The following is a 25,657-nucleotide window of genomic DNA, read 5'->3' as shown; positions in this document are numbered from 1 at the left end:
AATTTTTAAATTTTTATCGATGCATTTAGAATAGATTATTGCAATGGTCGTTCCAACTGATTGATTTAATATTTAACGAAAAATCAATGATATCAAATGACTCGCAAAAAACTATATTTATTAAAATTAAATCGTCATGAAGTTGTAGAAATGTAAAATGGTAGGATTTTTTTAAGTGATTTTATTTAAACATTGAAGGAATTGTTAAAGGAATAAAGCAAAGACCATGCCCTAGTAATTTTTATTTATGAGCACTCGGGCTATGTCCAATCAAAGAGGATATAATAGTGATTAAAAATTTCCAAAAAAAAATGAGTGTATAAACATATTTGAGACCTACGTTTCAAATTTTAAGCGTGAAGTCTATTTGAACTCGGGAAACTTATATGAAAATTAAGCATAAAATTTTTCGATATATACCATAGTTTTTGAAATATCGATGCCTAAACAGAGAAAATCACTTATTCGCACCGTGTGTGAGTTTTATTGGAGGCGTTTCCATGGTAATGATACACTACTTTAATTGTATGGATGCATATATATGTAATTGTATGGATTACATTTATGACTTACATTGAAAAGTTAATATTATTGTCTCACAAATTTAAATAAATAATTATGATAATTTACATTTGAAAAATAATATTTGTGCAATTTGATTTCTTATTTTCACAATTTTTAAATGCATTAAGTGTAATTAATTAGTGTTTTTCAATAATTTTAATTTGACATTTTCTATAACATTAACATGTAAAGAATTGGAAATTAGTCATAACAGGCTTCTTTATCGCCAAAATTTTTCACTGGAAGCGCTGGTATCGATTTTATTGTCCCTACCATGACTACGCACACAACGAATAGAAGAAATATCACACAAATGCCATTCATTTCATGACTTTTAATGTATTTTATGGAAAAACGACTGCCGTTTGTATTATATTGGCATAAAATTTAAAAATATTTCTAAAATATAATTGAATTTGAATAATAATGATATCGATATACATTATAAATTTTAAAGCCAAATTTTTGTTAAATATTTTAACCACAAGTATATTTCCATTTTAATGAACCAATTATCTTCCCTTTTTTTAGACTTAAAAGAATATTGCGCGTTTTTAGACCACACAATTTAGCACGATTTAAAATAATGACCATAAGAATCATACAAAATTAAAGTACCTATATAATAGGTAATATAAATTCAATTTAATCATACTGAAATGTCATTGACTTTCAATTTCTGCCAAATAAGAAGAAGTATTCAAATCAAAAAGTCATCATTGTTCAATTCAATTTTTTTATTTTTTAAACATTTAATTTAGTCAAGTGTGTAAGTATTTGATTCGATATTAAAATCAATACCAAATGTGCATTTTAAAAATTTCCTGTTGAACTCAAAATAAAATTAAACTTAAACTTAAATTCAAATTAAATATAAAGTTAAAATTGAATATATTAAAATGAAGCATTAAGTGGATTCTAACAGTCCAACGTATGTCTAACCTAAGTTATATCATCGAGTAAAATACTTCCCAGTGAGCTAGGACATTATTTAGTCTCTGCAGGTTTTGTTCAAGAAAGCAACCAAATATGACTATATGAATTCAAACTAGAGTAACGAACGATAAGCGACAGAACTGTCAAAAAGGTGCGGTCGTGGGACCTGGTCGTTACGAATGAAAAGGGAAATCTTGTACAAAAACAAATGTAAAACATAAACCAAATACATGCTTTGTAGTCAAGTTATGAGTTATTTTTAGCTTTACAATACCAAGCAACTACAAAAATATATAATATATTTTGTGCAAGTGATGCTTATATATTCGATAAATTAGATATCTCTCATCAATCATCAATACTCTAACTATATTCGTCTCTGTTCATCAAATAATGGATCTTCGATGAACTCATTATTAAATTAGAATTTTATTTTTATAACATCGACAACCTTATATTTTTATGGTATTATTATAAACTACAAGATTGTCTAAATATTTTAAATAGTTTTTGATCACACTCTCTAGATTTCTTGATATAGAAATATCCAATTGAAAAAGATTACCTATATGATTCATCATTTTTGCAGCCAACTTTGAACGATAAAATAATTATAAAAAGCCCGATGACGTAGGAAATTTTTTTGTGAATTTTGGAAGCTTTTTTTGATCAAAAAATGTATTTATATAGTTTTATTGAAATCCCTATTATTATTCAATCCTTGCATATCTCCTTAAGTTTTAAAGGCTAGAGTGATGCAGTTAAATGCATGTTTTAGCCTACAGAACTAACCTTAACAAAGTTAATTTATTTTCAATAATGATCTGCTTACAAAAAAATTATACTTATGGGAAGTACAAGCAGATACAACAAAAATAAAAACTGAATGTCATTCACCAGTAATAAGTGTATTTTGGTATAGTATCAAATTTAAATAGTAATCAGATCAGTTATTTCTTTTCAATATAATTCGTGAATTGAAAAAAAATAAAAATAAATACAACATAATGAGAACAAATTATTTTGAATTTATTCATACAATAAGCAAAAATCAATTCGGCTTAGATGAAATAAATAATTTTTAAATTGATTTCATATATTAAATAGATTATTTTTTTATTTTAATCTTGTTTTAAATTTTATTTAATAAAAATTTTAAGTGGCCACAAAACGTAAATTTACTGGTAATTTAGGTGTAAATTATCCGGTGTGGTTTTCAATTTAGATATATAAGTATTATTATTGATTTAATAATTGCAAATTAGAAAAAAAAAAAAAAAACAAATTTTCGAATTAAAATATGTTTTAGTAAGAAAAATTTACTGTGATCTCCATACAACCTCTTATTCCATTTTTACACTTTGTACATACGAAATATATACAAGGTATACTAAGTTTAGTCCCAATTTTCTCTCAGAAGAATATCTGAACTTTTTTATCTATTTCAAAAATAAAAATATTAAAATTTAATTTTTTTTTATAGGCAACTTTTTACTTATTATTGTAATGTTTATGCATAGATACCATCAAAATTTGATTTTCTAGGTGTCAATAATTTTTTTGTTAGGCAACTTTATATTTATTATTGTAATGTTTATGCATAGCTACCATCAAAATTTGATTTTCTAGGTGTCAATAATTTTTGTATATAGGCAACTTTATACTTATTATCGTAATAATTATGCATAGATACAAACAAAATTTGTTTTACTAAGTGTTCTATAAGAAGCCTTTTCATTTATGATCATTTAGAAATTTATTTTAACTATGAATGAAACTTTTCAAATGACATTGCCATTGAGTTTTTTCATGCAACTTTTTTATAATAGCTTCTTCCATTCGCTTCGATATTATTATACAGAATTACTGTCAATATAGTTAATAACAGTGCTGAATGCATACATATCAGTTATTATATCCTATAATTACCAATAATTTATTTACTTCAAATGTAAAAATTCAATATTAAATTAATCTAATTTTTCTGTATATGCCATTATTATTTAAATCATTCATCCGTTGATGTTGCAGTTTCCTACCTTACCTTCTTTAAATTAATCTTAATATCTCTTAAGATTAATTATTATATTTATTTTATTATGTGTACACATTATAATTTAATGTTCTTGAATTATTTCATAAAAAATTACGTATAAAAAAGATGAAGACCTGAGTTCTTGATGTGGAATCACTCTTGGTTCTTATAACTTGAATAAATACGTATCAAAAGATTGTATTTTATGATAATTTAATAATAATTACATAAAATTAAAATAACTTCTTGAATTATATTGAAAATTCCATTTTAAATAAGCCAGACATTTATGGACGTTCCCAAAAAATCATGTTTTCTTAGGATCAACTTCAAACCGTGTAATGTCAAGAGTCAACAAGTGTTAGGAAATGTCCAAAATATAAAATCATATTGTTTTCAAATCAAATTTTTGACCACAACCACAAAATAATCTTGAGTTTTGTAAACAACGAATTTTCGGCAAAAACCCATACTTTTTTTTGACGCTTATAGGTATATCGAAAAAAAAAAACTGTGGAACATGTCAAAAAATTTTTCGACTAATTTTCCCAAGTTTCAAATATTTTCATACACTCATTTTTTTGGGAACGTCTTTGCGAAAAGTATCTATAAATCTATGCTCAAAATGTATAACCAATCAAAATAAAATTTTAATTTTTGTTTTTTTTTTATTCCAGAAATAATATCAACCAAAAATGGACCCAAATAACAGGATATTTAGAAACTCGTTGCTGTTATTATGTATTGCATTATTTGTTGGTGTCAACATTGTATCAGCGCGTGTAGCTTTTGAAAAATTAACCGATTATGATTATCGAGGTACCACATATTACACTGTTAAGAATCTTTCATTGTATGAATGCCAAGGATGGTGTCGGGAAGAACCGGATTGTCAAGCTTGCGCATTTAGGTAAATATTTGCTTTTACATTTCTCCAAAATTTTGCAAATGTTTTAATTTAAATATTTTGTTCGATAGTTTTGTGGTAAATCCATTAACGCCAGTTCAAGAAACGTTGTGTCAGCTGCAAAATGAAACGTCAGCTAATAATCCAACAGCATCGCCGCAGCGATCGGTGAATATGTATTATATGGTAAAGATGCAAATTCGATCGGAGAATGTGTGCATGCGTCCATGGGCATTTGAACGAGTTCCCAATAAAATGATTCGTGGGTTAGACAACGCTCTAATTTATACATCAACTAAAGAAGCTTGTTTAGCTGCATGTCTTAATGAGGTGAGTAGAGCGCGCAAGAAAATTAAGAAATATTGATATTTACTTATTTCATTTGATATTTACTATATCAATTACATGTAAACAATTGAAAATAAGTCAAATTTTATATAAAATATACTATCTCACTACCAATACATAAAAATTTCGAGGCATTTAAAATAAATCGAAAATTTAGATAATTAAACAGTAAAATATTTATTTTCTAGCACCGATTTACTTGCCGTTCAGTCGAATACAACTACATTTCACTTCAATGTCAACTAAGTGATTCAGATCGTCGCACTACCGGTCAATATGTTCAATTTGTCGATGCTCAAGGTGTAGATTACTTCGAAAATTTATGTTTAAAAGGTTCACAAGCATGTAAAGGAAATCGTGTTTATCAAACTCCACGAATCGGTGTTGCCGATGACAAAGTTGCGCAATATGCTGGCTTACATTATTACACCGACAAGGAAATGCAAGTAAGTGGAAAAGTATTTTTTACAGTTTGGAAAACAATTTCTAACTTTTTCGTAATACTTAGGTAAACAGTGAATCCGGATGTCGTTTAGCATGTGAAATCGAAAATGAATTCTTATGTCGTTCATACTTGTACAAAGGTCCACCAATTGGAACACAATACAATTGTAAATTGTTCCACTTAGACCATAAATCATTACCAGATGGTCCTAGCACATATTTGAATGCTGAACGTCCACTTATTGATAATGGAGAACGAATTGGAGTATACTATGAAAATTTCTGTGAAAGTATGTACTTGAAAACTGTAATTTCACTTTTGTAACAAAATTTTTCAATGATTCATTGGAATTTTTAGAGGCTGCAACCAGTTCTTCGTCCACTGGTCTTGGTGATAATACACTGCCTGTTGTTTTTGAATCCACTGAAGATCCCACATTGAATAACTTGACTCGTAGTGATGTAAACTGTGACAAAACTGGAACCTGTTATGATGGTAAGTTCACTTCTTTTTAAGCCAAAATTCAAGTCCAAAAAATCGTATATATTATTTCTATATCTTCCTTATTCCTTTATCAAATTCCATGATTTATCTCTCAGTTTCAAACTTATCGTATTGGCTACTGACGAAAAATAGAATCACGATCTAAAAGTGTATCGCTTAGGAAAAAAAAACAGGATAAGAGAAATAATATCAACATTTAATTTTGTTCCTTATGTAATTTTTATATCATATCTGTAAGAAAATTGCCTATAAATAAAAAAAGAGTAAAGTACTATTGTTAATATTATGTCTCTAACCCAGGGAAGACGACCCAATGGCACACGTGCCACTGATGGCACGCGGCACAATATTTTGGGCACGCCATCGATCACAAAGTTCATTATGAAGTATTATATTACGAACGAACGCGGATGATCTTACGAACGCGAGGTCTTTTGCCATGCGTAGTTACACCGTTGATTACAATTGGCATTTTGAAACAAATCGCAAAATTTTCTAATACTTATTAAGACTTATTCTTTCTTCAAATATTGTTTCAACCAGGTCCCCTCTGCTCTAATCTGTTTTTAGCCATGGGTATCGCACTGATGAATTCTGCACGAGTTGAGCTAGCCTTTAATAGTAGGTTCACTTAAATTGCTCTTCTTAGATTCAATCCCTTTTAAATTTTAGGATTAATCCATTATCTCGGTAAATAATGGAATTCTTTCACTCATTTCTTCATTCTCGTTTGAGAGTGAAAACAATTTTTTTCGCTTTCAAAAACAATTCGTTTATGTTTCCGAAAAACATCAGCACTCACATTATAATACAAAATTTATTTTTCAGTCTCCGTCAACTGCAAAGATACCAAAATTGCCGTACAAGTCCGTACAAACAAACCATTCAATGGTAGAATTTACGCTTTGGGTCGATCGGAAACTTGTAATATTGATGTAATCAATAGTGATTTATTCAGATTGGATCTTACAATGTCTGGACAAGATTGTAATACACAATCTGTGGTAAGTATTCGCAATTTGAAAATTCTTTTAAAGATATTTCAGATTTAATTCTAATTTGTAAACTTTATTTCTAGACTGGAGTTTATAGTAACACAGTTGTTTTACAACATCATAGTGTGGTCATGACAAAAGCTGATAAAATTTACAAAGTGAAATGTACGTATGACATGTCATCAAAGAACATCACATTCGGAATGATGCCAATCAGAGATCCAGAAATGATTAGCATTACATCAGCACCAGAAGCTCCACCACCAAAAATACGTATCTTGGATGCACGTAATCGTGAAGTTGAAACTGTTCGTATTGGAGATAAACTTACATTCCGTATTGAAATCCCAGAAGATAGTAAGCATATTATACATTTATTTCTTTTAAACTTTTTATACCCAGTATTGGATTTTAACACTAATTTTTAATTTTTTTTTCTAGCACCTTACGGTATCTTTGCAAGAAGTTGTGTTGCTATGGCTAAAGATTCAAAGAGCACATTCCAAATAATTGACGATGAAGGATGTCCAGTAGATCCAAGCATCTTCCCAGCATTCACCCCCGATGGTAACGCATTACAAAGTGTCTACGAAGCATTCAGATTTACAGAATCATACGGCGTTATCTTCCAATGTAATGTTAAATATTGTTTGGGACCATGTGAACCAGTAAGTTTTTACCGTTTTAATAGGTAGGGTGATTCCATATGTGACTGACACTACATTTGACCCAAAATGCGTTTTATTTTGCGTCATATCATGAGTACTATTATGTTAACGGTTTTAGTTTTGGCGATGTAAACTTAGTCCAACTTCATATTTAAAAAAATCAAGCTTTTTATTTAAAATTGCCTTGGTCCTCGTACATCCTTAACTGTGTTGGCACCCTACAAAAGTATTTTACCATCAAAAACAGAAATTTTTTTCCATTCATGGCAAAATCTTTTTCATGGAATCACCCGGTACATATTTTTGGATGCAATTTCTAACACTTTTGTTTATCTTAGGCTGTATGTGAATGGGGACGTGAATCAATTGAATCATGGGGTAGAAAGAAGAGATCCGTCAGTAATGATACAGATGATGAAAAAGAAGAAGATATGACATTGAGCCAAGAAATTCTGGTACTCGATTTCGGTGATGATAAACAAGCCGATTTCTTCAGAAATACCAACAGCGCAGAATTCAATGGTAAGAAATCTTGAATACATCAAAAACAATTGAAAATCTCTTGTTAACATCGCTTTTTTTGGTAATTTCAGATAAAACAGTTACAATCATCGAACCATGCCCTACAAAAACATCGGTACTAGCCTTAGGAGTTACCTGCGCCTTACTTATTTTATTATACATTAGTACATTATTCTGTTACTACATGAAGAAATGGATGGCTCCTAGCAAACATTTACCATAAAAAATTTTAAACACAACGAAAAATTATGAATTTTTAAAAGTGCAATAACAGAATATTTTCTTAGTAGTTGAAATTGAAACGGAAAAAAAAAATTTTAAGATAATTAGGTGCTCTTTTTTTTAAGAAATAATTTAAATTCTCAAAATTCTGTGATTGCGTTCCAAACATCAAAATTTATATGATACGTAATTTAAAAAAAAAAAAAAAATTCAACCATACTCGTAATTTTAAGATTAGTAATTATACATATCTCTAACAGCCACGTCAATAGTGGCGAAAAAATTGTGCCTAAATATTAATTTTTTTATATAAATATAAATAAATGGTACAAAAATTTTGAATCAAAGGGAACAGAATTCAGCAGAACGTTGCCATATAAATTTTTATAACTTTCAACGCTACTGATGATCAATCAAATTGGACACAGGCGTTAAATTCAAACTATGGAGGGTAGAGAAAAGAAGAATCATCTCTGTAAATAAAAAGTGTCCACCGAAAAGAAGAAAATTGGAGGCGCTACTGTAGCAAATGATTAAGTTTTAAAAGAAAGTAATAAGAGTTCGATATAGATCTGAACAAGTTGTTAGAGAAGGATAGAGAAGTTCACATCAAACACAAAGTAATAAGAGTAGGTTAGGTTAGGTTAGAGTGGCTCTCCTGGGGTGGGACACACTTAGACCATAGAGTCTAATAACGTTAATGATCTAATAATCTCCTCATGATAAAAGCTGGGCAGTGACAGAGAAGATGAGACATTGTCTCCTCCTCCTCACCACTGTGACAGCTCCTGCAGTAGTCGTGATACACTGCCAGGCCTAAGCGTTCAATAAGAGTAAGATCAAGATCTAAACAAGTTGTTAAAGAAATATTGAGAAGTTCACATCAAATACCTTTTGCTACAAAAGCGACATTCTCAATTTTAGAACTGTTATTTTCTGTTTTTAGTTGGACACTTTATTACTTGAACCCTTATTTAAGATTCCATTATTCAAACTTTATTTTGGGCAGCAATCTCATGGTATTTCTTCCTGTATTCTGTTCCTTTTGTGTTAAATCACAAAAAACAATTAGGTTATAAATTGAACCGTTTACAAACAAACAACAAAAATCGTACAAGCGCCGAAACGCCGTGTGTTTTTTTTATTAGAAAATTGTATTTATAATTTTAAAATTTTATTTGTTCTTTCTACTGAGTTTAATTCTCACAGAAAACTCTTTTTTTTTGTGAGAATGTTTTTGAATAACTCATGTAGAGATTTCAAATAATTAAATCGAAAAAAAATTGAATGTAATTTAATTATAATTTTAGTTAATAAGATATTGAGTTTGTTCCATTTGCAGTTTTACGATTCATTTAATATCCGGATTGTTTTAAAAGTTAGCAAAAATTTGCTCTATTATTATGTATTTTTCGTTCAATTTGTCCAGTATGTTCCATTGGCTTTATTATCCGCCAGTTCCTGGAATGAATTTTGTTTATGAACAAAAAAAAAACGACATCTATGTAATCATAATTGAAACTGTTTAAGTGATTCTGGTCTTTGGATACTTCTTATTACTGTTCAAAGATGGCCTTTGATAAATGATTTTATGATTTCTTTATATTTTTAAGATAATAATCAATAAAAAAATGTCTATTAAATACAATATTATTACCATTCCTTTATTGATAACGATAGGAACATAGTTTCACCGGGTGTCCCACGATACCTGTCGATACTCGGTTCAATCAATTTGTTCAATCAATCAAGTCGATCAATCACTCTCCACCATTTTACCAGTGAGTGAAACTCTGCGGTTGAATGCCATACATTTCCCAACAGAAATACATATTTAATTAGGGCTTTTATCAGCTTTTTGTTAAATTACCATCGTTCTTATTGAAAAACTTAAGCTGAGTAAATGAAACTGATACAGTTCGGATCTTCGGACATTGATTGCAAACGGAAAAAACTCACTTTATACTACATTTAAAAAAAAAAATAAGACTTATAAAAAATGCTTTTCTAATATTTTTTAAGTATTCTTATTTTAGGGTATTATTTAGTTGGTAACGGGATTGGTTTTAGGCAAATGTGTGTGATTCAGTTCAAAATGTTTGATTTCTATTGCAATTTTTTAATAAAATATATTAATTTTAATAGTTTTTTTTATTATTATCTTGCCCAATTTGTAGAAACATGAGACATCTTAAAATTTTGCAATAATTTCAAAATATTTTTCCTGGATCACATATAATTTTTTTATATCATTTTTTTATTTATTCTTCACATTTAAAATTTAAAACAAATTGTAAATAGTAGACTCATTTTAATTTATAAACAAAAATTTTGTCATTCATTATATACAACGTTGTATGATAAATTTCTCACTAAAATATACCAATTTCAAAATAAATTTTGTTTGTTTTCTTCTTACTGCCTTTATTGTGTGTTGTGTGTTGTTTCAGCTGTGATATCAATTTTTCGCTAGCTATCACTTATGTACTTCATTCCGGGACCAGAATTCCACATTCTTGAAACCTATTAGAGCTAGGTTAATTTTGAAAGTATGACCCAAATTTAGTAGGATTACATACTTGGTTTATCCAAATTGGATAAAATTTAGATGTGATAGAGGAAAATTAAATTTTTTGGATTTTGATGACGTCATCAAGTTAAAAAATTCGATTTTTTTGATAACACAGGCAAATTTGATCCGATATTATTAGAATTTTTTTTGAAACCCACTAATTTTTGGTCATTCTTTTCAGCTGTGAAATCAGTTTTTCGCTAACTTTCTCTTATGCGCTTCATTCCGAGACCAGCACTCCACATACTTGAAACCTATTAGAGCTAGGTAAATTTTAATTACAAATTTGAAAAGTATGACCCAAATTTAGTAGGATTACATACTTGGATTATCAAAATTGGATAAAAATTGGATGTGATAGAGCAAAATTAATTTTTTTGGATTCTGATGACGTCATCAAGTTAAAAAATTTGATTTTTTTGATAACACAGGCAAATTTTATCCGATCTTTTTGGAAATTTCTTTGAAACCCACTAATTTTGGACCATTCTTTTCAGCTGTGATGTCAGTTTTTCTCTAGCTATCACTTATGTGCTTAATTCCGGGATCAGGACTCCACATGCTTGAAACCTATTAGAGTTAGGTAAATTTTGATAACAAATTTGAAAAGTATGACCCAAATTAAGTAGGATTACATACTTGGTTTATCAAAATTGGATAAAATTTAGATGTGATAGAGCAAAATTAAATTTTTGGATTTTGATGACGTCATCAAGTTCAAAAATTTGATTTTTTTGATAACACAGGCAAATTTGAGCCGATCTTATTGGAATTTTTATTGAAACCCACTATTTTTGGGTCATTCTTTCCAGCTGTGATGTCAGTTTTTCTCTAGCTATCACTAAGATGCTTCATTCCAGGACCAGGACTCCACATTCTTGAAAGCTATTAGAGCTAGGTCTATTTTGATCACAAATTTGAAAATTATGACCCAAATTTAGTAGGATTACATACTTGGTTTATCAAAATTGGATAAAATTTAGATGTGATACAGCAAAATTAAATTTTTTGAATTTTGATGACGTCATCAAGTTAAAAAATTTGATTTTTTTGATAACACAGGCAAATTTATCCGATCTTTTTGGAAATTTCTTTGAAACCCACTAATTTTGGACCATTCTTTTCAGCTGTGATGTCAGTTTTTCTCTAGCTATCACTTATGTGCTTAATTCCGGGACCAGGACTCCACATTCTTGAAAGCTATTAGAGCTAGGTCTATTTTGATCACAAATTTGAAAATTATGACCCAAATTTAGTAGGATTACATACTTGGTTTATCAAAATTGGATAAAATTTAGATGTGATACAGCAAAATTAAATTTTTTGGATTTTGATGACGTCATCAAGTTCAAAAATTTGATTTTTTTGATAACACAGGCAAATTTGATGCGATCTTATTGGAATTTTTTTTGTAACCCACTAATTTTGGGTCATTCTTTTTAGCTGTGAAGTCAGTTTTTCGCTAGCTATCTCTTATGTCCTTCATTCCGAGACCAGGACTCCACATTCTTGAAAACTATTAGAGGTTCGTTTCCATAATACCACAAGTCACAAGTGCACTTGTTGAAAGTGAACTAGTGGCCATTTAAAAGTTGGTTTTATACTTGTACTTAGAACACATTTAAAAACTAGTGTAGCGCCACTTTCTCATAAATTGATTGTGAGCCATTCAGGCTTCCGTACATATCGTGTATTAGACAACATAACATGAGTTGATTAAATCGCTGATTTAATTTTAAAAATAAAAATAAACAAACCAGTTATTATTATTCAAGCATTCATTGTGTTCACACTACATTATAACAAGTTTTAATTTTATTATTGTTAACTGGTTGATAGTACAAAGTTTAGTTTTAATTATAAACAAATAAGTAGTTTTATTTTATTACAATGGAATACAACAAAGAAACGAAAGTTATTTATGGTGGACCATCAAAGTTTATCATTCCAGACGTTTCATTTGGTGAAATGTTATTTCATAAAATTTTACAAGGTGGTGAAAAAATTGCACTTGTAAGTGACATTGTTTATTCTTTTTATATTTGAATAAAACTAAATTTAAAAAGTTTACAAGTCGTAATACCTTAGTAGCTTAGGTGCCCGGCTAGCAGTGTCCGATCTAAAAGATGGCAAGCCGGGCAAATAAAAAAAGATATTTCTTTTAAAAAATGATTCCTCTGCAGGTGTAGATTAGACAGACCAATATATGTATTTTAAAGTGATATTTTATCTTATAATTTTTTACTGCTGTCTCTTAAGAATGTTATAAGACAGCACTTAAGCAAGCTAAGCCGAAAGAAAGAGAAAATCAATTCTTCAGAAGAGTCATGTTCTACGGGGGTCTTGGTTGTTCCTCTCATAAATCTCTGCTTTATATATAGGAAATAAAGCAGAGACAGCATATTTTAAAAATTTTTTAGTTTACGGATCATCGTTAAAAAAGGGACGTATGTAAAATTTGTCAAAATATATTTTTCCTTTAGTATTAACACAATGCTATAATTTTTATCTATAAATAGCTCATTAATCTTTGACTTCAAATTTTTTTTTTCAAAATATTAAATAAGATAAATCAGACAATTAATTCTTTATTAATTATTTGTTTTGCAATTGTTTTTCTTATTATTTGATATATTATTTTTATTAATTTATATTAAGCTCTGATAATTGAACCCCTCCCCTCCTCTTCAATCGCAAATGATATAAAAATTTTTTTTACAATGCTTTTGACAGAAGGGAGGAATATATCCACATTCTAACTTCGGAATCGTGATCATCGATTGCAAAAACCCCAGAGTATACTTTTTTGGTCCATTTTGTTAAATATTTACATAATATTTGCTATTTTTTACTAGCAGAGCGAATTACTCCAGGAGGTAGGAGAATATATCGAAATTCTAAATTCAGAATTGTGATCAGCGACCCCAAAAACCCCCCGAAACATCTCTGGCCGAATGTCTTGCATATTTTGAAAGTTGTGAGCTTTCAAAAATCATAGCAATGGCCAAACTTTCTAGCGGCACCAAATTAGATGTAGATTTTGATGTTTTAGTGTACAAGGAACAAGGTCAAGGTCCACCTCAAATTTTTACAAACTATCACAGTAGTATTTTTAACTATAAATTATGCTTATCATGAAAAAAATATGAACTTTCATCTTTCCTAACCATTCACAACTGCTTACAAAAAGAATATTTTATCTATTAAAAAACAACTGATTATATAAAAAAAAAAAAGCTAAATCATTTTCACACCCATAACCAAGTATAATATTTATAGATTTGTGTAAAGTCCAAAAGTAATTACTCTTCTAACTTCCAATCAACAAAACTATATTATGTTATCTTCTGCTCAGTTATTTATACCGTCAGCACTCACGTCAACCGTTTGGTAATCTTTAGTCGCGAGATGAGAGATTTACTCACTTTAACTCAAACTTAATATCAAAGGACCAAGAAATGTTTTTAAAAAAATTATATTTCTTTTTATAGGTTGATGGACGTACTGAAGAAACACTTAGTTATAATGAATTACTTCGAAAATCTATTATTATGGCAAAAACATACCAAAGTTTTGGTTTACGAAAAGGAGATTTTCTTTCATTATTTAGTGAAAATCGTATTGAATTTACAATTAGTATATTAGGAGCATTATTTGTAGGAATTGTACCTGTACCAATCAATTTTCAATATATGAAAGGTAATTGTATAATTAAAACTGAGCGAAAATTGAGAACGCAGATTGGTGATGTGACAGATAGCCACAGCTATTTGTTAATTAATAATAAATTGTTAATTCAATAAAACGATCAATATTAAAGTTGACTTGAAAAATTAAAATAGGCAACTTGCAAAACGTAAACGTTATACTTGTATAATAGTTTTTCGATTATTTGACAAACACTTGCATTTACGTCATACAAGTTGCCTACTTACTAATTTATTTAAACCAACTTTAACATTAACCGTTTCATTGAATTACCATTCTATTGTTTATTAACAAATAGGAACAATTGCAAAACTAGCTCATTCCACTAGATTTAAGCAGTAAGCGAGCGATTTATTTCCTTGTACATTAATTTTTTGTAACTTCTTTTGCTATACTATAAAAACTCACGGCGTACAAACTGCATTACTTCAATATACAGAAAACTACCTGCTTTGAAAGGTAATTGTATCGTTAAGACTGAGCGCAAATTGAGAACGCAGATTGGTGATGTGACGGGTAGCCACAGCTATTTGTTAATTAACAATAAATTGTTAATTCAATAAAACGATCAATGTTAAAGTTGACTTGAAAAATTAAAAATAGGCAACTTGTAATACGTAGACGTTATACTTGTATAATAGTTTTTCGATTATTTGACAAACACTCGCATTTACGTCATACAAGTTGCCTACTTACTAATTTTTTTAAATCAACCTTAACATTAATTAATTTGTTTAAATCAGCTTTAATTTTTTTTTAGATGAACTATTTCATTGTTTGTCATTAACAAAACCGCGAGTGATAGTTTGTACCGCTGATACATTAAAAAAACTGTTAACAGTTTACAATAAATGTCGTTTTATTGAGAAAGTGATTGTATTAGATGAAAAATTTGAAAAACCATCAACCAAATCGATTGTAATATACACTTTCAAATATATTATGGATCAGTATAAAAATAAACATATTGATATTAATAAATTTCAATGTGCTAAAGTTAATTCCAAAGAGGATACAGCGGTTATATTTAGCTCATCTGGTACAACTGGTTTGCCGAAAGGAGTCATGTTAACACATCATAATTTGAAGACATGCTATAATATTACAATGTAAATACAAATTATTTTAAATAGCAGTGGTTGTTTTACTAAAATTTTAATCGTAATAATATTTTCATTTATTTGTTTTCTAGATCTAGTAACATGTACGTTCTATTATCGAACAATAATCAATTAATATTTTTACCATTATTCCATGCATACGGTTGTCTACTATCATTATTTGGTTTAGGCTTAACTGCCACAATAGTAATATTAAATCGTTTTGAAGAGGAATTATATTTAAAATTACTTGATAAATATCACGTAGCAATTAGTTTTGTGGTACCACCGATATGTGTTATGCTATCAAAAAGCACAATTGTTGATCAATATAATTTCACACATTTACGAACAGTATTCTGTGGAGCAGCACCCTTGAAAAGTGAAACTGAAGCTGAAGTTTTAAAGAAGTAAGTATTACTTTCTTTTTCTATTTATAAGTATGGGGGTTTATTCCATCGCTTTATGGAGAAAGTGTGCAAATTATTAACGATGCACAAGTAAAATAAATGACAAAACAGTTAATTTGGTCATTTATCTCGACAATTCACACTTAAAGATAGTGAACCTGATTTGTTATAAGCCTTGAATATCTTATTTTATTCTAGAATGAAAGTTCCAAACATTCGCCAAGGATATGGTCTAACTGAATCTACATTAGCTGTAACTATAACACCAGATGCAACCGTCAATAAACCTGGAACTGCTGGACTTGTGGTTGAAGGAATGTCTTTAAAAGTAATAAATTACAACTAATAATTGGGTTATACAAGGTGTTCCGTAATTAACTGCAGAACTCTTCTTTTCCTGAATAAGCTTTTACAGCCGAACGAAAATGCTCTTTAACAAAATTCAATCTGAAGTTTAATTTTCGAGATTTAATATTCGTTTAAATTTATCCAATTGCAGAGCACTTAGAAATAGTAAGATGTCTTTATCGTTGCATTTAATTATCAAATAATCGATCCCTTTTTCTCTCTTTTTTAAATTTTTATTAAACCCATCCCAGTAATTACCATGATATAACACATAGGCTACTGGGTGAAGTAAGAGTTCTGCAGTCAATTATTAAATACCTTGTATATGTGTTTTTAAAATTATCCTTCAAAACTCTTGATGAAAAAGTAAGCTCTATTAATTTTAATTAACTTCTTTATTTATAAATTTAGGTTGTTGATATTGAAACAGGCAAATCATTAGGATTTCATGAAACAGGTGAAATATGTGTAAAAGGGGATTTATTGATGAAAGGCTATTATAATAATATTGAAGCTACACGAAACTGCATTGATTCAGAAGGTTGGTTGCATACTGGTGATGTTGGATATTATGATGAAGATTTATACTTTTTTATTGTGGATCGCATAAAGGAGCTTATCAAATATAAAGGATTTCAGGTAATTTATCAATAGGCAGACTTTGATTTTAAAAAAAAATTCGCGCTTCTAATTGGCTGCCTATTTTAATTAATAGCTACTTATCCGTGCATCGGATAAAAAAGTGGAAGAGGACTTTTTGTCTTAGAATTTTATTTTCTACAAGGCGTCTGTTACTCTTGGGACACCCTATATGCTCTGTTTTTTTTCCTGAATTAAATACTATTTTTTCTGCGAGCTTATTTTTCGTAATAGCAATCGAATTTCACTATAGACTCATTTTTTAGGTGGCACCTGCTGAATTGGAAGGTTTGTTATTAGCTAACGAACACGTTAAGGATGTAGGCGTAATTGGTATACCTGACGATATCTCAGGTGAATTACCGTTAGCGTATATAGTAAGACAACCTTGGTCCAATATTACAGCTGAAGAAATTATAAATTATGTAAAAGGTATGGAAACTTTTATTTTCAATTTCTCAAGCTAGTCGATTTGAAATTTTTCTTCATTTTCTTTTAGATCGAGTTTCTCCACAAAAAAGGCTTCATGGTGGAGTCATATTTATCAATGAAATACCAAAAACACCAAGTGGGAAAATTTTAAGAAGAAAGCTACGGGAGTTAGCAAAGCAAAAATCATCGCTATGATATTTAAATATTTGTTTTTTTTAAAAGTTTATTAAAATGTATTATTTTATTAACATAACTTTTTTGTGTGTAATCGACATTTGTCTTTAAATTTCTTATTAGTAAATCTGCCAAGGTTAGTCGATTGGACATTTTTTCAGCTTCGGTCTGACCGGAAGTTGGTTATTCGAACGGGTTCTCTTCTCGTCACTTGAAAAGGTTCGATAACAGTGTCTCAAAGGTTAAAAGTATGATTAAACTATTCTTTACTTCTTAATTTTTTAAAGAACTTCAGAAGGGTACAGGTAATGCAAAAGTATGTTTGCGATTTTGTTCATTCCTATCCGAGCGAAATTATTGGAGAGAGCTATTGGATCCAGGTCGGGGACCTGAAAATAAAATACCTGTCATATAAAAAAATTCCTTATTTTACTTATTTTTCCATATAATCATTCGGAGATTGACCAACAGGCGAATTTTTCAAACGGGTTACCTTATAGTATTTTCCATCGATACCTCATTTGTCAAATTATGATAAGTAATTTAGAAGCTGTGAAGGGTAAGATGAACATATGTACATACATAAGAGTATAAAAACAAGAAACTTCGTTGCCGTATTAAAAATTTATTAAAAAATATATAAGTTATAATTTTGATTTATCATTTAACAAGTCTTTCAGTTTATTTCGTAATATTTTTCCACTTGGATTCTTAGGTATTTCATTTACAAAACGGATACCACCTTTAAGATGTTTGTACGGACTTAAACGATCTAAAAATTTTAAAATATTATATTATTAATCATATATTTACTAAACACATCGTATATTTTCTTACCTTCAACGAATTTAGCAACTTCCAATTCGGTAATATTTGAATTAGGTTGTCGAACAACAAATGCTAACGGTAGTTCTCCACTTCGTTCATCGGGTACTCCAATAACACCAGCATCTTTAATTTTTGGATTTTGTAACAGTACAGCTTCAATTTCTGCTGGTGCCACCTAACATAGGAAAACAATTTTTGTAAATACATTATAGATCTTGAAGTTACAGACACACGCCTAAAAAGTTAGGGGCGTCAATAACACGCAAGATAATCAAATTTTAATTCAATGCTTTTTCCTTAATTTGAAAGGAGCATAGTTCCAACCGAATGTCCCACGACCCGGTTTTTATTCCTAGTTATGTGAGTGTGATTGGTTTTGTCTATAGTTTCAGATGTCTGAAACTCTGAATGACCTTTTTTAGATCAAAAAAATCAATTCCGTTCACCAGATAATAGATTATATTCAAACTCAAATTCTCAAGGTGTTGAGTTTTTTTTTCCATCTCGGCTAAAGACAAATCTCGTACAGAAATCCTACTAAAGACTTACAACTGAATTTTGCGTACCTGAAGCCCTTTAACTTTGATTAGTTGTTTTATTCTATCCACAATATAGAAACAATAATCAGAATCATAATAGCCAACGTCACCCGTATGCAACCACCCATCAGAATCGATAATTTCTGCAGTTGCTTCAGGATTATTATAATAGCCTTTCGTGCAAGTATCACTCTTAAAACATAGTTCTCCTTTTTCATAAGGGCCCAAAGCTTTGCCCGTAGTTACATCAACAACCTAAGATTAAAAAAGAACATTATTAAAGGTCGAAAATATTCGATATAATTTCATATTTTAATATTTACCTTAGCTTTTACACCGATAAGTGGTGGACCAACTGATCCCGATTTCAATGTCATGCCTTTTGGATACATGGTTACAACTAACGTAGTTTCTGTTAGTCCATATCCTTGACGAATAAAATCAAGATTTAATCTATTTAACAAAAAAACAAATTGTCAAGAATTTACAGTGGCGGCAAAAAATTTAAATGCTTCAAACGCGGTTTAAGATAAATGTCTAAAATTTTTATGTGTTCAAGAGGAATATAATACGAATTTTATACGGAAGCAGGACTTTCTCAAGAGTATAACAATTTTCATTAAGAACGTTCCCAAAAAATCACGTAAGTTACAGGCATTAAGCCCCTTTCTTTTTTAGGCATTATATCTTAGATTTTACTTTATCTTTGAAGTAAGGACCGATGGAGTCAAAATGATCAAGGCTAACAAAATACATGAACAATAAACATGTAAAAATATTGTATGTTAGTTTTTACCTGGCAGTAACTTGTTTTTCTAATGACTGGCTTAAAGGTGCTGCACCACATCGAATTTTTTTAATACTGGATAAATCGTAACGATTTAATAATGGCGATTTCGCAAACAATACACATATTGGTGGAACAACTGCACACAACGTTGCTTGATACTTTTCATTTAATTGGAAATAACGTTCTGGATCAAACTTTTTTAATTGTACCATTGTTATTTGTTTCGTGAACGCATTTAAATGACCTATACATCCAAACGAATGATACATTGGTAATATCGATATTGTTACATCGGTTGAATCATCGAGGTAATATTGTGGTAAGCTAAAATTAAATAAATGAAAATTTAGATAGAATTTAAAAATTACCTGTCAATTGGATAATATTATAAATCGAGCTTTAAGCTTACTACAACTCATTCCACCGACTTTTGTTCGAAAGGTATAGGACGATAGCATGGGAAATAAGGCAATAATTTTTGCTTGCGGTGCTGGAAAAGAACTACCTTAATTCATTTGAAAGGTAATTTAACGGAGGGTAACGAAGAGCTATGTTTCATGCGCGAGCTTAGAGTTTTGTACCCGAAAAAAATAAAAAATTGACGATGATCTTCAAAATCGATTCAGTTTGGAAAAGGCATGGCATATAATAGGGCTTTTCATTTACAAAATGATTCTTTTTTTTTCGGACTGTTTTCAAACAAGTATCAAGACATATCTTATATCTTCTATCCTTGTCAAAAAGCGCTGCTTGAAAAAGTTAAAATATATTTAACTTTCTTTGGTTGAATAGTTTTTTGACAACTGTCCGAAACAAAAGCAAATCGATGAAAAGGTATATTTTAACATATAAATAATTACTATGGAATTGAATCTGGCTCAACTCATTTCGAAAAGTGAAATGGTGAAATAATTAGGTAATTCAAAACAATAATTCAAAAGAACAAAATCAACTCAAATATTTCAATTTCAATTAAAATATTTCCAAAAATTTGTCCCAAAAAATGATAGCTCTCTAAGTATCCTTTTTATCTCATCTGATGTCCTTGACCATCACTTTTATAATGATTTAAGAAGGAGTGTTATAAGTTTAAAGTGTTTATCTGTACGTTCGTGTGTTTCTCAGTGACATCGCAGCCCTTAAACGATCGAACCGACTTGATCGGGAACATTTTATAGCTAAGTTTCCGAAAATCGGTTTACGAAAAATAAATCGCATTTGTCGGGGGTTTTTTAAATTTTGTAAATTTTACTTGGTATTTTTTTCATACTTACTTTAATGTTTTATGTAAATACATTAAATTATGTAAAGTTAACATAACACCTTTCGGTAGACCAGTAGTTCCTGATGAATACATAATTAAAGCTATTGTCTCTTTTAAATTAAATTGTTGGAATGGAAATTTTCGTATATTTAACATTGAATTTTTGGTTTGTTCCATTAATTTTTTATATGAATAATATTGAACTGGTACATTATTCGTTGGTATTGATATGTTATCAAAACATACGATTGATTGAATGTATGAACATTTATTTAATATTGATAATAAATTTTTTAAACTGTATGCTGAACTAAAAACTACTTTTGGTTTACTAACATCCATACAGTGTAATAACTCACCTACAAAAAAAATCGTTAATCTAATTTAGTATTATTATTCCAGAGCTTTTATTCTCTACAAGTTTTTTATCCTCATTTTGTATGGTCTTTATTGGTTGTATTTACCCAAGCCGATCGTTTGGCAAGTCTCAGTTAGTACCGACATCCTTAAAGTGAACTGTGCTTGAGTGAAGCGAGAAAAAGTGAAGAGAGAGAATGTAGATATGAGTGCACATACATATACATCAAACACTCTCTCTTGCTCGGTGCGACTTCGGTTTGAACGAACTCTAGCCAGAAACTTCGACTCTCGACCAACTGTACCAGAAATATTTTGCTCAGAACTTTGACCCAACAACGATCGGCGCTAATAAAACATTATCAACATTGATGGTTTACGACAACCTGACTTCAAACCTCAAAAATTTTGCAAGTATCCTTTGCTCGGAAATTATAAAACATATAGGAGGATGCAAATTTTGGCAGCATTTCGGAGGGGCTTTTTCCCCGTTACGATCGGACAATTTTTGGAAAAATTGTGTTTTAATTTTATCATATGCGTTGATATGCAATTAGGCAATACTAACAACTGGAAATCATATCTATGAATTTGCAACCGTTTTTCTTGTATAATATCGAAGAAAACCTCTGTAAACATTTTTCTTTAAATAGAAAACTTCAAATTTTGATATGGGTTTTGAGGGGGGAGGTCTTTTTTTACAAAAATGAGATTAAAAACTAAAACACTCCAATACGTTTCCTTTTGAATTCAATCGAAAATAATAACTTACTATCAGTTAAAGATGGATTAATTGTAGCTATTGTAATACCCAAACATAATGAGGCTATTAAAGGTACAAAATATTCTAAACGATTTTCACTTAAAATGCAAATTATATCTCCTGCTTTTAAATTTAATTTTTGTAATACATAAATATTTTGTAATACATTTTGTACTAATTTTTGATTCGTTAAAACTTCTTCCGTTTCGCTATCAATCTGAAATAATAGAATCATTTACAATAATTTTTAAATCATTACTTCTGAAATATGTAAAAAAGTTAATCACACAAATATGCACAATGAGTACTCGCAGTAGTCAAATGGCAGTGATTTACTGTACTGGCAGTCTATAACGGAACGAATTTCTCTCCAGTAAGAGCACTGTACGTGTTCGCAGTATATAACGGAACGCACACTACGTTTTTAAAAAAGTTAGCCGTAAACTTTTTATACCATGCATATATGTAATATGCAAGGTATACTATAAATTTCGATTTTTGCCCCAATTCCTAGATCAGTTTTTTGTATTTTTAAAATACGTATTTTCGACTACCAAGTAGTCATCATCAGTAAGAATTAGCTAGTGAATGTTACTCTTTGCTAATTTGGTGGCGGACTGCACCAATTTGGCGTGCAGTCCGCCACCAAATTAGCAAAGAGTAACATTCACTAGCTAATTCTTACTGATGATGACTACTTGGTAGTCGAAAATACGTATTTTAAAAATACAAAAAACTGATCTAGGAATTGGGGCAAAAATCGAAATTTATTTCGACATATCCTAGAGTTCTCATTTATTATCTTCGATAATATTTATAAGGTATACTATGTTTAGTCCCAAGTTTGTAACGCTTAAAAATATTGATGCTACGAACAAAATTTTGGTATAGGTGTTCATAAAATCACCTAATTAGTCCATTTCCGGTTTTCCATCTGTGGGCAGGATAACTCAAAAACGAAAAAAGATATCAAGCTGAAATATTTATAGCGTGCTCAGGGCGTAAAGAGTGAGGTCAAGTTCGTATTGAGCAACATAGGTTTCTATTTGTTAATAAACAGTAAGTAGGCAACTTGTATGACGTAAATGCGAGTGTTTATTGCAAGTATAACGTTTACGTTTTGCAAGTTGCCTATTTAAATTTTTCAAGTCAACTTTAACATTGACCGTTTCATCAAATAAATTAGGAAATAACATAGATCTATAAGTCAACTAATAAACAAAAAATAAACAACTTTTGTTTGAAACATTTTCTCGTAAACATCACTGTTTATCCGTTAGAGCTCAAATTAGGCGTAAATTGTAAAGCATGTATTATATAAATTGTATATGTATGTGCAATGTGATATAGTAATCAACACTATTTATGCATGGTATTTCAACAATTAACTCAGTCAATTGTTTGTTTTCACTTATTTTAAAATCACATTTATTACAAGTTTATATTGAATCACTGTTATTTGGATAAATTGTGTTTTTTTTAAATACAATATGATAGCATATTATTAAATATATTAAATAATTAACATATAGAATAATTAAAAAATTAATTTACTTACCATTAAAACTTGTATACCATTTTTGATTGTTTCTTTCAAAATATATTCACCATACGATCCAAATTTCGGCATTTCAAAATTAACATCTCCCGTACAAATAATATTCTCTTCAGCATTCATTTTGCAACAAAAACTTCCCAAAAATGAATTATAAAGTTCAATAAGACAATAATATAAATTTATCCAAAAGGTAAAATTTTTATCGCGATATGTTCTTATCTCACAGTAAAATAATTTTTTTAAATTATTGTTATTATAAGATAATAATAATAAAATTTTGATTACAACATCTATGAAAGTGGCCCCATGCTTGTGGCTTGGGTATACTGAACAGTACAGTTAATAGTCAAACATGCACGCTATAAACTAATAGCCTTCACAAAAGTATGTAATATGTAAATGAATTTAATGTTTACAAATCTCTCGTTGTGCCATAACTTACCAGTGGCAGAAATAAAAAAAAATTTAGTAGGATTAATGTATTATTCTTATTGCTAATTGCGATGTAGTGCTTTTTTTATAATTAATTACAAGATATACTTAGAATAATGAGTATATCCTATTTACTGATAAGATTACTCTAAGTAGATAATTACTATTTAAATATGTATGATTGAGGTCAATTCAATTTTTTAAAGTTTAATGACTTATAAATTTTTTTACGACAAGTACGGGGTGCAGTCCGCCACCAAATTAGCAAAGAGTAACATTCATAATAAGAGTAATCACTAGCTAATTCTTACTGATAATGACTACTTGATAGTCGAAAATACGTATTTTAAAATACAAAAAACTGATCTAGGAAATTGGGGCAAAAATCGAAATTTATTTAGAACAAGTCTAGCAAACTCTATGATTATAATTCGGTTTAATATTCTACTAAACTTGTTTCCTGTTTAAGTGTCCTGTTTAAGTTAAGTACAGAGGCGGTTTAAGAAATGCAATTGTAGGTAGTTTCAAAAATTAGCGCCTCGATAATAAAGATCGTTTTCAGTTCTTTAGTTTCAAGTTCTTTATTTCTTAATACCTGTAAAATCGCGTTGGATATTTGGGGCTGTTTCCGGCTCGATCTATCGTTGTTAAATAAGGACATGAATACATTCATTCCTTCATACATTCTTCAAAAAGTACTTTTCCTAATCATCAGAATACATCGTTACTTGGTTACAATTAAATTAGAAAGTGGTATTATACATGAAAGTATATTTGTGGATTCATTTTTATACTAATAAGTGAGAGAGGAAGCTTATTTGTTGAGAAAGGCGATGTTTATGGAAAAAAAAACCCTACGAAAGCATACGAAACCCCCTCAACGCCTACACTAACATTTTTGGGAGAAAATATTCTTTTAAATCCACCTTAGAGAATCCAAGCTTTAAAATGAGTATTAAAATTTTGAAATACGATAGGTTTTCCCAAAGTTACGATTATTAACAGTTGAAATTATGTTGAAAAATTTGGTTGTATATTATTTTTGGCGAGGCGTCAATTTGATATTTCGGTTGTGTGTAGGTAAGCGTATAAAATATAACAAATAAATTGTTTATTAAAGTTATTTTATTGATAATGTCAAATATATAATATAGAGAATTAATAATTACAATAAATTAACAATTTGTCGAATATAATTACTTAAATATTTAATGATTAATCACATTACTCAAATATAAGCGTTAATATATCTATATTTACATACAAAAGACAAAAAAAGGACTTTGGTGTAAGATCATTTTAATAAAAAATAATTTTTTTTGTTATATAAGTAAAACAAATAAATAATCATTGCCATTGTCATTGTTTATTTTGGAATGAAATTTTATACTTTTTAAAATATTGATATATCGTTTAATTCGAGACGGTATAGCTGGCTGTAACTTATAAAATATAATTTAAATCTTTCATGTAGCCAGTCTAGTTTAGTTTACAATAACAGAATACGTACACAATTTTTTTGTTAAGAAAATAAACTCCAGAAAAATGGCTAATTAAAAAAAAAATGCAAATCATCAAAAAGTAACAATTCTACAAT

General features: G+C 29.4%; 3 protein-coding genes across 3 annotated transcripts; 2 read left to right on the top strand and 1 right to left on the bottom strand.

Moving 5' to 3' along the window:
• The first annotated feature begins 4,320 nt into the window (after positions 1 to 4,320).
• On the top strand, positions 4,321 to 8,159 carry LOC123293238. The gene is made up of 10 exons (XM_044873987.1): positions 4,321 to 4,445; positions 4,514 to 4,772; positions 4,979 to 5,236; positions 5,299 to 5,524; positions 5,593 to 5,730; positions 6,568 to 6,743; positions 6,818 to 7,091; positions 7,176 to 7,402; positions 7,741 to 7,924; positions 7,996 to 8,159. Exons 2-10 carry the CDS (start codon positions 4,617 to 4,619, stop codon positions 8,145 to 8,147), a joined length of 1,791 nt encoding a protein of 596 aa, XP_044729922.1. The 5' UTR covers positions 4,321 to 4,445; positions 4,514 to 4,616; the 3' UTR covers positions 8,148 to 8,159.
• Positions 8,160 to 12,562: 4,403 nt separating this feature from the next.
• Positions 12,563 to 17,688, top strand: LOC123291963 (4-coumarate--CoA ligase 1-like). Its single transcript, XM_044872444.1, has 8 exons — positions 12,563 to 12,731; positions 14,210 to 14,417; positions 15,187 to 15,535; positions 15,619 to 15,936; positions 16,135 to 16,264; positions 16,696 to 16,923; positions 17,190 to 17,355; positions 17,423 to 17,688. Exons 1-8 carry the CDS (start codon positions 12,609 to 12,611, stop codon positions 17,548 to 17,550), a joined length of 1,650 nt encoding a protein of 549 aa, XP_044728379.1. The 5' UTR covers positions 12,563 to 12,608; the 3' UTR covers positions 17,551 to 17,688.
• Positions 17,689 to 18,144: 456 nt separating this feature from the next.
• LOC123291702 (4-coumarate--CoA ligase 1-like) lies at positions 18,145 to 23,965 on the bottom strand. The gene is made up of 8 exons (XM_044872083.1): positions 23,629 to 23,965; positions 22,080 to 22,287; positions 20,961 to 21,309; positions 19,693 to 20,010; positions 19,220 to 19,349; positions 18,924 to 19,151; positions 18,367 to 18,532; positions 18,145 to 18,301 (listed from the first exon to the last, which is right to left on the bottom strand). Exons 1-8 carry the CDS (start codon positions 23,746 to 23,748, stop codon positions 18,174 to 18,176), a joined length of 1,647 nt encoding a protein of 548 aa, XP_044728018.1. The 5' UTR covers positions 23,749 to 23,965; the 3' UTR covers positions 18,145 to 18,173.
• Positions 23,966 to 25,657: the final 1,692 nt, after the last annotated feature.

Source organism: Chrysoperla carnea, chromosome 2 (genome assembly GCF_905475395.1).
Source record: "Chrysoperla carnea chromosome 2, inChrCarn1.1, whole genome shotgun sequence".
NCBI classification, from domain to species: Eukaryota; Metazoa; Arthropoda; class Insecta; order Neuroptera; family Chrysopidae; genus Chrysoperla; species Chrysoperla carnea.
Note: the sequence above shows the minus strand (reverse complement) of the source record. Positions and strands in the feature narration are given on the sequence as shown.

Bases quoted from the DNA above. Each gene is read 5' to 3' on its own strand.
- LOC123291963 (XM_044872444.1), top strand. From the start codon at position 12,609: ATGGAATACAACAAAGAAACGAAAGTTATTTATGGTGGACCATCAAAG. The intron at 12,732-14,209 runs GTAAGTGACATT...TTCTTTTTATAG, and splicing joins GTGGTGAAAAAATTGCACTT to GTTGATGGACGTACTGAAGA. The intron at 14,418-15,186 runs GTAATTGTATAA...ATTTTTTTTTAG, and splicing joins CAATTTTCAATATATGAAAG to ATGAACTATTTCATTGTTTG.
- LOC123291702 (XM_044872083.1), bottom strand. From the start codon at position 23,748: ATGAATGCTGAAGAGAATATTATTTGTACGGGAGATGTTAATTTTGAA. The intron at 19,350-19,692 runs GTAAAAACTAAC...TTTGTTAAATAG, and splicing joins GAAAAACAAGTTACTGCCAG to ATTAAATCTTGATTTTATTC. The intron at 18,533-18,923 runs GTACGCAAAATT...TTCCTATGTTAG, and splicing joins TCAAAGTTAAAGGGCTTCAG to GTGGCACCAGCAGAAATTGA.
- LOC123293238 (XM_044873987.1), top strand. From the start codon at position 4,617: ATGTATTATATGGTAAAGATGCAAATTCGATCGGAGAATGTGTGCATG. The intron at 6,744-6,817 runs GTAAGTATTCGC...CTTTATTTCTAG, and splicing joins ATTGTAATACACAATCTGTG to ACTGGAGTTTATAGTAACAC. The intron at 7,403-7,740 runs GTAAGTTTTTAC...TGTTTATCTTAG, and splicing joins GTTTGGGACCATGTGAACCA to GCTGTATGTGAATGGGGACG.